This window comes from Eleginops maclovinus, chromosome 1 (genome assembly GCF_036324505.1).
Source record: "Eleginops maclovinus isolate JMC-PN-2008 ecotype Puerto Natales chromosome 1, JC_Emac_rtc_rv5, whole genome shotgun sequence".
Taxonomy (NCBI): Eukaryota; Metazoa; Chordata; class Actinopteri; order Perciformes; family Eleginopidae; genus Eleginops; species Eleginops maclovinus.
In genome coordinates this window covers 23,332,068-23,345,052 of record NC_086349.1, presented here as the reverse complement: position 1 = coordinate 23,345,052, position 12,985 = coordinate 23,332,068, and the positions used below count along the sequence as shown (strand labels likewise).

Sequence of the window (12,985 nt, the reverse complement as noted above, 5' to 3'; positions counted from 1 at the left end):
AATCGATGGGGAACAAAATCTTTGGTTGCAGCTCTACAATGCAGGATTAGCAGGTTTGCTCTGTAATCCTCAATAAACACTGCGAGTAAACAACACGCTGCAGTGGAGAGGCCTCTGCCCTGCAGACGTGTTGAAGAGGAACTCTGCGGCCGTCAGACGGAACGGAAAGTGTGTGATAAGGATGTTAGTGTGAGGCAGTGATGTGAAGCAGACCTCCGCTCAGTTAAATGCTGTTTGATTTGTTTTGCTTGAATGAAGCAGACGGGTGGGGTTTACTGCAGCAGGAGGAATCACATACAGATAGTCGTGTAGGGCGGACACTGAAGATAAATCATCAATTTTGATTAATCGTTGAAATAATTTATGATGCAAACGTTTGCCTTTGCTTCTGAAATGTGAGGATGTTAAGTAAAACCTTATACATGTACCTGCCCGAGGTTCCGATTCAATCCAAAAATGCAATGCAATGTTCCTTAGCCCTTAATACACCCTTGCATAAAGTTTCATAAAAGTAAGCCCAGGAGTTGTTCTGTTATCCTGCTGACAGACAGACAAATGGAGCCAAAAACATGAAGTCCTTGGCAGAGGTCGCTATATATCTTTGTGTATTGGACTGTCAGACAAAATAGGACATTAAAGATGTCACCTTGATCTTTGGGAACATTTTGTCTAAGTAATTAATCAGCTAAGTAAAGTCCAGCAGAACTTTAAATGCTTGTCACTCTCTTGGCACCGCAGCTTCAGATGGAGATATCCCTCAGTTTGCTTCTCAAAACCCTGTCAGTTTTATTGATTTGTTTATTTAATCTCTCTGAACAGCGTCGTCTTACAGTGCAGCCGCCAACGTCTAGATGAGAGAAGCCCTGAGATCAAAATGTTGATACAGTTATTATTACCGAGCCGCTCGCAGAGAGAGCAGCCTCATAGCAGCAGGGAGGGCGAAGTGTGTTTCTACTGCCCTGAGTTTCACCTGACAGGCTGCACCTGGTTATTGGTGGAGGCTGTTTCAGAGCTTCTTAATATTCTTTGTCATTTCTAATTTGTTTGTTATTGGATTACCATTATGTCATTTATGATAAGAATATGAAGATATTAATTGTTATGTAGTTTATACCATAACATGTTTTAAATTCTATACTGTAAGAAAATATGAATATGTGAAAAATGTAGTATTTATTTTAACGGTTGTTGCATGCCAGTTTTTTTCATATTAGTCCTTAACCTTTAATGTTAGCCTAATTATAACCTATTGTTAGAATTATTTAGTTGCAATTTTTGAGCAATTCATGTGTTTAAAGTGAGACTGGATGGATCTTTTTAACCGGGGACATTGGATTTATTTAAAGTACACTTTTGATATCGATTGTTTTCCTTTACGCTGATTTTATTTTAAGTCAGTCGTGTTATTGTGAAAACCAGAAAAGAGCGTTTCTACATTCATGATAATAGGTTTTGGTTTATATTGATATAAAGTAAAGGGTGTTTGTGAGGGAACACCCCTGATTTTATTGTCCTCCACCAGCCTAACCCAGGTTGAGCAGGTACGGATACACTGATCCAAAACTTTGACTCCATGATGGTGATTTTGACATTTCAGCTGTCTGTACAAAGTGGGGATTTAGGAGAATTTATCCTTCATTTGGACAGATTTCAGCAATGGATTTCTTCTATCATTTGGCAAAGAAAGGGTTATTTAATTTGCTGCATAACAGATTGCTGCATAGTAGAAAGAACAGCTTGTGACCGCTCACCTGTGAGGAATTCCACCAGCGTTAAACTATCCCCAATTACAGTTTGACCCAGATCTGATATGGGATTTTAATAAAGAATAATCAGGTGTGTCATGTAGAGGACAACATAAATGATAGCTTCAGTGCAGGGCAGTAAAAGTTAAACATATATGCTGTGAAGAAACTGAGGACAGTCTCGTGATGTCGATCTCCCTCCAGAGCGGGAGTGCTGTTTGTTGCTTCCAGGAACAACACACTTTGACTGTGATAGTTATGATACTCTCTGTGTTCCAGATGAGAACGATGTCTGATGAGACAGAACAGAGAATGTGTGACGAAGACTTCGGGTCGGACGAGGAAGGCGAGGAGGGAGACGTGGAGTCGCTCATGGAGGACAACAGCAGCGAGCTGGTGGACCGACTGAGGGAGCTGGAGGTGAGGAAGCATTGAATTACATTTCATTTCATTTTTTATAAATATTATTATTTGTATTTTTATTATTTTACACGGAATTTGTATCCTATGATTACATGTGATAAATAAAAGGTATTATTTATATTTTCCTCCCAGGCCGAAAACTCAGCTCTGATGTTAGCCAATGAGAGTCAGAGAGAGGCGTATGAGAGATGTTTGGATGAGGTGAGTTCATGTTCATCTTTAAAATACAAATATAAAATGAATCATTCTTAATTTATTGATTTTCCTCTCAGGTGGCCAACCACGTGGTCCAAGCTCTGCTGAATCAAAAGGTACCACATTTTGTTTCTGCGTCTGTATTTTAATTACCTGCACCATCAGCTGTTGTCTGACAGTGCTGTGTGTCTGTGATCAGGATCTGAGGGAGGAGTGCATCAAGCTGAAGATGTTGGTGTTTGACCTGGAGCGACAGAACCGAGCACTTTGTGAGCTCTTTCAGCAGAAACTGCCCAACCACCCCACCGCTCACTACCAGGTAAATCCACTATTCATGATTCATCAGTGACTGTGATTCACAGACAAAATCAACTCCTTCCACTGCTGTACTCAGATACTGTAAAAAAAAAAACTCCATTACAAGAAAAAGTCCTGCATTGAAATGTTACTTGAGCATCAGTTGGGTCTACAAGTTTGTAAAAGCCTGCTTCTATACATTAGCCAACACTTGTATGAGGCACCTGAATCTTTAGACAAAGTGTTAGTGTTCACGTTGCATTCTGGGTAATGTAGGCACCAGTTTTTGACAAGGAAAAATGATCTTTCTCTGGAATAAAAAAGACTACAGTATATCTCTGGTCCTGCGTCATAGATGTTCATTTTTTTTGTTGGCGTGCAACTAAAGACAAAAAACAGTCTGTTATATTCTATAATAATAATAATAATAATATATTTTTAAGTGATACGTCATACATGAAGGTCATTTTAACTACTTTAACTACCAGGTAGTTACATTTATAAGCCAAATATAAATCAAGGAATCACTGTCATAAAAGTATAGTGTCATAGAAACAAAGTCATAGTTAAGTGTGTCATAAAACATGAGCTGAGCTATTTTTACTTAAGTACTGCCCTTGACTAACAATGCAAAGTGAACGGCTCTGAGTCTTAATTTGCTTTTCTCTTCACCTCAGCTTCGTTCTGTGCAGAGCCAGTCATGTATATGATCTGGGCTTTTCCCTTCTGCTCTATATTGTTCCAACGGATGCCGGGACAATGCAGCTCCTAGTTGTCTGTGTATACAATACCCCGCAGTGTATACGTTGTCATCATAATTGCCTCATGATTCTCCCGTTACAGGTCCAGGCGGGACCGCTCCCAGACTACAATGCACAGCTGCACAATGACTCTGCAAAACAGGTGGAGCCTGCACAGACTGAAGCACAGGCCAAGGTGATTATTGCAAAGCTGTTACCAAACTTTAGGAGTGAAACAGTGGGATTACATTAAACCCTCTGTGTGGGGCCTGTGTGTGACGTCATGACACGCTCTGACATTTGCTCTGTTTTCCGCCATTGTGCTTTAAAAAGCTAATCTGCCCGGCGCTCACTTCCTGCACGCACATACTCTAAAGGTCTTAGTGGACTTAATTGTTTAAAGAGGCCCCATTATACTCCCCCCCCCCCTGCCTGACGCGCCTCCATTAGACTCCTTTGTTTACTTCTGTAACATAATGATATCACCATGTAAATTTAGCGCTTCTATTGGCTAGCGCTCCGACACATTGTATGTGATAGGCTAAGGGGGCGGGACATCTGTAAGCAGTTGACCAATCACAACAGAGCTGGCCAGCTAACTACTGAGAAGACTGGGCTCTGGTTTTAGACAGAGGGTGAACAGTAGAGACACAAAATACAAAAATGAGCAAAAAAGGGCCCCTTTTAAAAGCTTGAATTGAATGAAACATACAATATGTGTAACTATTTATGGTATGTCAGGTCCACATTTGATGTAGCGGCTTTAAGTCCTTAAACCAAAAACAGGAAAAAATAAAGGCCTTTTTGAACACATTTGCAAAATATTTGCTCCTTAACATTCACTGAAGCTGCAGCAATGAATGAATTCTGACTGAAATCTGTTTCTGTCCAAAGGGAAATGGCTACCGCACACAACATGCCTCCCCAGGCCCTCGTGGCCCCGCCACCTCCATGGAGGCCCTCTCTCCCTTCTTCAAGAAGAAAGCACACATCCTGGAGGTCCTCCGCAAGATGGAGGAGACGGATCCTCTGAAGTTCCACCCCTCCACCACCAGCTTGTCTTTCTGCGACTACAGCCAGGTGCTCATGTCCACAGAGGCTGTTTTGGCTACAGCGGCAGACCCCCTCCCACTCCCCTGCAAACCCCACCACACACACTGCCATTGCTCCCGCTCCGACGCCGACTCACACCAACATGTCAACGGTGACGGGGCGGTGAAGTGTGAGGCGGGGAACACCTGCTGTTTACACTGCAAGAGGAGCCCTGACGGTCCTCCCAAACCGTGCAACCACGTCTGTAGTCCTTCCAAAGCCGCCCAGAGCCATGTAGTTCCTGCAGCTGCTATTAGCGACTGTCACGGTAAGAGCAGGACAGCAGAGCCCCCGTCCAAACAATGCACCAAGAATGAAGCCCACCAGCAACCGGCGGGCGCCGCAGCACGGGTATCAGTCCCAGAGACAGATCAGAGCCTGGAGGTCATGGATGTGGAGCAGGAGAGCTCTGAGAGTCTAAATGTCTCTGAGGAACTCACAGGTTTCTGTCCCACATCACATCTGACCAGTTCTGTTAAGGAAAGCGCACAAATCCCCCACCGTGACATGGACACAAGCGATGGCGTTCCCAACGGCGTCAGCACCTCCCTGTCGAGCGAACTTTCAGCCGTCCCGGAGAAAGACGTCCCAGATCAGCAGGCTGCTTCTAGAGCCAACGCCTCCGTCAGCCCCAGCCCGTCCTGCCTCACCGAGATCAAAACCGCCGCCATCAACTCTCCGTCCAAAATGCTCAAGTTCCTGAAGATTCCCACGATAGGAGAGAAGTCTCAACCCTCGACGTCCGCGTGAAGCTGAGCCCGCAGCTCACCCGCAGCTCCAGGATCCCCTGCCGTACCAACAACTATGAGGTGTACCACTCTCCTGTTCCCACCCGCAGAGCCACCACCACAGAGAGGTGCAGGCAGCCCCCTCCACCCCCTGCCAGGTCCGAGTCCTACCCGGCAACACACTCCGCCCCGACGTCCCCTCCTCAGTCTGAAGACGTCTGCTCCCCGCCCGCTAAGGAAATAAACTACAGCAGCCTCTCGGCGCCTAAAGCTGCTCCAAAGATGGCCGCTCCTTCCTCCACGTCCTCCTCCTCACCTAAAATCACACAGAGGGTCCCTCATTATGAAAACGTCTGTGTCTTGTCCAGAGAAGAGGAGCCAACACAAGGCCAGAAAAGAACCACACTTCCATCCCAAGCAAAGGGGAACGGCGGTGAGAGGAAGCTCGTCAAGTCTCTACCAGAAAGCGTCTTGAACCCTCTCCCGCAGCGAAAGGAGTCCACCACTTCTTCATCAGAGTCCTCTTCAGACGATGAGGAGGATTCGGACAGCCCTGTGTGGGTGAACCAGCACAACCTGCCCGGTGTGTCCGCTCCAGGTAAGGCCTTGCCGGGCAGAGTTACCTACTCACAACCTAGAGAGAAACCAGAGGTGGATGTGAGGGAGATGCAGAGGTCCGATGTCCCCCAGCAGCCGCCTCCTCCTCCAGCCCGGAGGACCGACTCGTCCTCCATCCCTAAGAGGCCTGCAGCTGTGGCAGTGAGACCCCCGCCTGACTCTAGTCACCACGCTTTCAAAGACAGGCTGGCCGCGCTGGGGAAGCTGAGGAGCTCTGAGGATTTGCAGGTGGGTCTGAGGCCGGTGGACGAGGGCGCCTACGCAGAGGAAAGGTGTAAAACAGCGGAGAGGCCGATGGAGCTCCAGAAGGAAGAGCAGAGGCACTCGAAATACACCGACTCTTTGGATAGTAAAAGCAAAGTTAGTAGTGGTGGTCTGAAATACCCGGGCTCGTCTCAGCTGTACGAACACGCTGTGAAATCTATAGCGGTGAAACAAGAGCTGTGCGTGACCAAAGCTGAAGGCCCCAAGAGTAAAATTGGTCTGCCGTCCCCTAATGCTGACGCTCCGCAGGTGCTACGCAACAACATCAAATGTCCTGGCTCCCTGAATCTGGCCTATAACCTTAAACCAGGGCCTCACAGTAGCCCCAATAAAATCCCCCCAAAGTCGCCGTCCAAACCATGCCAGGGCCCATCCGTCCACAAAGCAGGGAAACCGGCGGAGGCGCCTCGCTACTCGTCTAAATCAGAGGAGAGGACCAAGATCAGCGGGAAGGGAAAGAAGAATCCGATGTACGGAGACAGCCTGCCGCCTCCTCCTCCCAGACCGCCAACGGAGGTGGAGAAGCCTCCACCGCCGGCCACCAGCCCGACGTCCGCCATCGAGCAGAAAGTGATGAAGGGCATCGAGGAGAACATGCTGAAGCACATGGAGCAGGACCGGGGAGCGCAGCCCACCGAGGTGAAGCAGAAAGCCTCCAACGGCATCGCCAGCTGGTTCGGCCTGAAGAAGAGCAAACTGCCGGCGCTGCGCAAAACAGACACGACCAAAGCCAAGGACGAGAAGCGGGAGTGGAAGATCAACATCCCCTCGGTGGGCCGGGACCCTGTGAAGGTGGCCAGCAGGTGTAAAGAGGGGGTGGAGGGGCTGAACATCTCCACGCTGATGGAGAAGGCAGAGGGGCTGCGGAGGGCGCTGGAGGAGGAGAGGGCGTACGTGGAGAGGTCGGGCAGAGGCCACTCCTGCGAGGTGGTGATGGACCAATCTCAGGGACAGCTGGCCGTCATGTACAGGGGGGGGCGCTCCGACAACTTCATGCAGCAGCTGCTCAACAGGTGAGGGGGACAAACTGAAGCTTTGAAGGAGTAGTAATGTTTTCAGCTTCTAAAATATGCTTTTTTTTATCTTGTCATCTAGTTTGGCTGAAAGAAAATAAGCATATTTACGATACAATATGTTAATTTAGTTATTAATGATAAACCCCTCGAGATGAACCACGCAGTTTTCAAGGGGTCAAAACATAGCGTTTGTACATCTTGACTGAACTGTTCCTTGTGCTTGATGCAGAGTGGACGGGAATGAGATGATCACCGTGCCGCAGCGCCGGCTCTCCTTCGACTGTAAGACCTCGAAGCCGATGTTTTGTCAGCAGGGCGACGTCATCAGTCACACCACGAGTCGAGACGATATGGAGAAGGTACATCATGGCTAACGCTATTCATTTCTCCTCTGACTCAAAAGACGAGGTTTTACTATAGTGACGCACTTTCATTTAACACATCGAGCTTTTAGGTTTCAGTCGTGTCAAGGTCTTGGATTTTTTTTCATTGTATGCAACTTTTTCTTCTTTTCCACTTCCCCTCAGAGACCTTTGCTTTTACTCTCTGCATTAGTCTGACAGTTAGTCAGCAGAATACAATAATTCAGCCTCTTCCTGTCCAGTGAAAACCACGTATCTCCAAATGTGTGCGATTTTAATTGTTTGTGATAAAGTGAAGGATGAAATGTTTCTCAATTTGTTGAGAGGCTGAACAAACTTTTAAAAAACTCTCTTCGATTGAATGGAAAATGCATCTTCTCTACGCTGAAAACAGGGCCTTTTTTCTGAGAAAATGACCTTTTTAGTGAAGCATGACTCTTATTTAAGACAATAAGCTGTAAACATATGATGATCTGATTGAATATAGTACATTATTGTAGGTTAAATTACCCAAAAGTATGAAAAGGGGTTACAATTTGCACATCATTAAACATCTAAAGCCTCAAAATGCATCGTGCAGCAGATATGTAGACAGACAGGGAGCATTTTACTGCATATTTAATACTCTTTCACTCTTCATACTTAAAATATATTGCGCTTATTATACTTGTATGCCTTTACTTAAGGGAGGTTTTGAATGGAGAACTTTTACTTAAAGTGGAGAACGTTCAAAGTGTGTTATGAATACTTTCGATGGAGTGAAAGATCTGAATACTTCTTCCCCACATGTGAAATTCGTTCTACATCGAATCAAATCTCACGCCTGAACTTGGCTTCTCCTCTGTTGGATTATCCTCCCGCACGCTGATGTGAAGCGCCGCCGTTCGGCACACTCACTCCTCCATCTGCTGGTTTGTTGTTCTTTCATGCAGGGATCAGACAGAATCGGCAAGATCACATCAGATGAAAACCTCGCAGACTCAGTTCACTCCCAACACTTCGCAGGTAAGAAAGCGTGTGTGCCAGGACTCAATCAGAGCAAAGAAATATCACACATTCTTTGGAGTTTACGAGTGTTAGGACCTTGTGGAAGATCAAACCAGACCTGGGTGGAACCAGTCTGGAAATAGATGAATGGAAGTGTAGAGAAATTCACAGGGTGAGACATTTTTTAAAAGCACTGTCACAGAAACACATGGAACACATCACAGAGAGGGGGATAAACTTCAGTTACATTTTAAGGGCCTCTTACTTTGAGTATTCCCGAATCAGGCTGCTTTATAATTGTACTCAACTTCCTTCAAAGGGGCCCTATTATACTTTTTGAGTTTTCCCTTCCATGTAGTGTGTTTACATAGGTTTCTGTGCATGTAAATGGTCAGCAAAGGCTTAAATGCCCAAGTTCCCTCCAGAGGGAGTTTTCTCTCCCACACACTCCCCTGACACGTTTCCATTGGACTCCTTTGTTTACTTCCTGAACATAGTGGCATCACTATGTAATACTCGCGCTTCCATTGGCTGGCGCTCCAACACATTATCTGTGATAAGGCTAAGGGGCGGGACAACTCTAAGCGGTTGACCAATCACAACAGAGCCAGCCAGCTATCCAATATGTAACCAATGTTTTCAAATAATAAATTAATTCAAATCTTTAAAAAATAGTTGAATCCCTTGTTTTACATATAATGTAATATACATAACATAAATGTAAATATCTCACTGTCAAGTTATGTTGTTTACCTCAGTGGGATTGGATTCTTCCAGCACATTAAATCTGCATCAACACATGAAGGCTTTGACTGAAACCTAATTTGCATATTGAGGGAATAATTAATTGTCTCAGATTCTGATTAGCATATCAAAGGTAAATAAAGGAGGCCACGCCCCCGAGGAAAATCAATCCTCAGGCAAAGACGAATAAGTAATGTGTTATTCAACATCTCTTAGTTGTCCCTTTTGTTCAGTTATTCCCGGACTCTCCTCCCTCTGTAGGTTCTGGTGCTTCCACTTACACGCTGGACAGTGGCATCGGTACGTTCCCGCTGCCCGACTGCAGCAGCGGTGCCGCAGGGCGGGGTCTGTCCAAGGCGAGGACCGGGGCTGAGCGGCACTCCTCGGGCTCCCCGGGGAGGGCCGGGCGACGGGCCCGAACGCTGGACAGAGAGCCCATGACGCAGGAGGAGAGCTACGCTGCTCACAAGCAGCTGATTCCCACCATCCAGTACGGCTCCGGGCTCGAGGGGAGAGGCTCCGCTGGCGTCGTCCGTGAAGGTGCCCTAAAACTCTCCCTCTGACGCATCATTACAGAACACTCAGAACAGAGTTAGAGGTCACTCTGTAGCCTTTAAACGTAGAGTGTGATATACAGCCGCGGAAAACAACAAGAGACCACTTCAGCGGTCTCATTTTCCTTTGTTTTATTATTCATAGGTTTGTCTTTGAGTTAAACGTTTTTTATTTATTGTATTCTATAATCTATAGACAACAATTCTCTGTGTTGGAATCCAACAGACACTGGAATGGCTGCCATTCATGTAGAGAAAAAGGCTTTAAGAAACATTTGGAGTGGTCTCTTCATTTTTTCCGGAGCTGTAGCTTTGGCTAAAACCTGCTTATCAATGATTCTGATTCTGATTGTAAAAAGTGTCCTCACTCTGCGCAGACAGAGAGTCCCACGCAGCGAACATGTTCTCCCCCCGCTCAAAGACCTGGACCTTCCCAACCTGAAGACAGCCGCCGGCCCTGCAGAGGTTTACCTCGCTGTGGAGGAGGAGGAGGAGGAGGAGAGCTTCGGGTCTCCCTTCAGACCGGTACGACTGAAGATCACCTCTCTCTCCCTCCCTCCCTCCTCCCTGACCTTCCACTTCTTCCTATCTTCTGTCTCGTCCCCTTTCTCATCTCCCCCATCTCTTACTCCCTACCTCCCCTGTCAATCCCTCCCCATCCCTATCTTCCTTTCTCCTCCCTTTTATAAGATTTTCTCTCTCTTCTCTACTTAACTCACCCTCCCCACCTCTCCATCCCCGTCTATCTTATCACCTCTACCTCTCTCCCTCCTTCTCTACCTCACTCTTTTACATCTGTCTCTCTTTCACTCTCAAGACGTAGTGAGAAACTAAATGTTCAAATGTCCCTCGAGCTTAGAGAAGGAAAAACTTTAGAAATAAAACTTTAACCAAGAAGAAAATGAAAGAAAGGGGGAGCAACAGAGGAGGGATCTGTCCCCCAGGGTGAACAGACATGCAGGGAATAGTCTGTATTTCCTGGAAAGTAAGAAAGCAACGTAATGGAAAATACAAACAGTATGTTACAGTCATAAAGTTAGGGACTTTATACTGTTGTATTTGGTCTATTCTTATTGAAATTGGCGGCGCAGGACTATCTGGGTCAGGCAGACTGAAAATACTTTGCAGTCGAGTCGAAATACATTTTTAAATCTGCACTCACATCTTACATAATGTAAAAAACCCAGAGCCACAAATTATTAATCAGCTGAATATTAAAGATTCACCATTGGATGATTTATGTAACCCGCTTTTGTTTTATTTTTTTTTGCACCTTGAAGGCGTTACATAAGATGAAACACATGACCTGAAAGGTTCGTAAAGATTCAAAGGCTTTCTTGTCACATGCACAGCAGCTACACTGGAGATATGGCAATGAAAATATAAATACAAGTCAAATATAAATTAAAAACGGTTTGCTGTACAGTGAAATTAAAAAGGATTGTTTCTGCATCCTTTTTAGAGCACGAAGGCCGTCGGGCCCTCCTCCAGCCGGACGGTGGACCCAGGCAGCCTGCCCGTCCCGGCCCAGTCTGGAGTGAGCCGCAGGGGGAAGACTCGGGCTCCCAGCGTCCCCGAGGTGAGCCGGGGGGAGGCCGGGCTGGAGCTTCTCAGGGAGCGTCCGGAGGAGGCGTTGTCCCCGAGTCGCCCTCAGGTCCTGGAGACCCCCGAGTCCCTCAGCGACTCCCTGTACGACAGCCTGTCGTCCTGCGGCAGCCAGGGATAAAGAGGACAGACACAAAAAAGACAAAAACAGCACCGCTCTGAACTTAACTGTGATGCTGCTCGCCCAACGCCACATCTTTGAGGATTTCCTGTTGATGCCTGCAGGAACATTGTGGTGATGCTTTCTCATTAAGCAACTGGAAAGACGCTCGATGGATTCTCCTCAGGATTTCAAACACAAAGCCAAAAGCCACCCCCAAATAAAATAGGTTGTTCACTTTTTTCCCCACAGACTCGACTGTGGACACTTGATGTATACAGGACTACAAAACGCATGGCTAAGCTAACAATTAGCACAAAAGTGATCACTCCTGGTAGTTGTTTCAGCAACGTGTCTTTTGTTTTGAATCATCCTGGTAGACGGATCTTTGTGATCCAAGAAAAACAGCGGACTCTTCTGCTCTGGACATCATAATGTATTGAAGAAAAAAACTAAACATGGAGCTCCTTAAAAAAATGAATGTTCATGTCTGTGATTCTTTATTGCTGAATTCATGCATCACGATTTTAAATGTAAAAACGATTTTATTGATCATGTTGATATTGGTTTGCGACCCACGAAGGTTGTCAGAATACGTCTGTTTTTAAATCATAATACATTTAAAGGTAATATATACCAGCAATAATAACATAGATAAGAGAAATGGCTACACTATTCAATGAATATGTATTTCTATTATTTATTTATTTTAAATGTGCATCGTTTGCATTCATCTCTTTTTTTCATTTTGTAATCTTTCTGTGAAAATTGCAGTCTCCTCGCTTAGTAGATTATGTTCATATCTTGTATTTCAACCTCTCTGTTGCTGTTCGTTCCCTAGCCAATAGAGGTCCTATGTACCTACTGCCGTTTTTCAACTTTCTAATTAAAATGTTGATTTATTTCAGTGTGAAGTCGTTATTTCGCATCAAATACTACCACACATGGTAGGTAGAACTCACAGTAAAAAACAGCAGCATAGTATAGTATGATACTAACTCTAGATAAGTAACTTTAGACTTTACTTTAATCCAATATTTTTAACATAGTATGACAGATTTCTTCTAATATTTTTTGACATACTACCGGTATATGTTTTTTTTCAGATATTTTGGGCATATTATACTATGACGTTATATCTGATATTATCAGAAGCTATTCCAGAAAGAAAGAACCCCTAATCGTCCCTCAGAGATTTACATACTGCATTTGACCCATCCTAGTGTGAGGAGCGGTGGGTATATGTACGACGCTCGGGGGGCAGTGCCTTGCTCAGGGACACCTCAGTAGCACTTGTTTTTTTTGGGACTTGAACCGGTGACCTTCCGGTTCCCAAGCCAACTTCCCAACCACCAATTTGACTTGAATTTGACTTTTGACTTTACAAGATGTTTTTTCTTACATTTTTGAAAAACTATACTATGGAAAAATGTGCAGGGATCCCCTTGACCTCTCAAGATCTTTTTATTAATGAATATTCATAGTATAGTCAAAAGTATAAGAAAACTTCATAGT

The 12,985-nt window shown here is 45.3% G+C and overlaps 1 protein-coding gene across 1 annotated transcript in view; it reads left to right on the top strand.

Annotated features, from left to right (window-relative positions):
- Nucleotides 1–12,373, top strand: part of LOC134870761 (nck-associated protein 5-like) — a 38,945-nt gene extending 26,572 nt beyond the window's left edge. Inside the window, 13 exon segments of the mRNA XM_063893153.1 lie at nucleotides 2,025–2,165; nucleotides 2,301–2,369; nucleotides 2,441–2,479; nucleotides 2,563–2,682; nucleotides 3,504–3,596; nucleotides 4,295–5,221; nucleotides 5,224–7,115; nucleotides 7,348–7,477; nucleotides 8,413–8,485; nucleotides 9,473–9,751; nucleotides 10,143–10,199; nucleotides 10,202–10,290; nucleotides 11,228–12,373. Of these exon segments, the coding sequence (XP_063749223.1) occupies nucleotides 2,025–2,165; nucleotides 2,301–2,369; nucleotides 2,441–2,479; nucleotides 2,563–2,682; nucleotides 3,504–3,596; nucleotides 4,295–5,221; nucleotides 5,224–7,115; nucleotides 7,348–7,477; nucleotides 8,413–8,485; nucleotides 9,473–9,751; nucleotides 10,143–10,199; nucleotides 10,202–10,290; nucleotides 11,228–11,491 (4,173 nt within the window). The 3' untranslated portion in view covers nucleotides 11,492–12,373.
- Nucleotides 12,374–12,985: the final 612 nt, after the last annotated feature.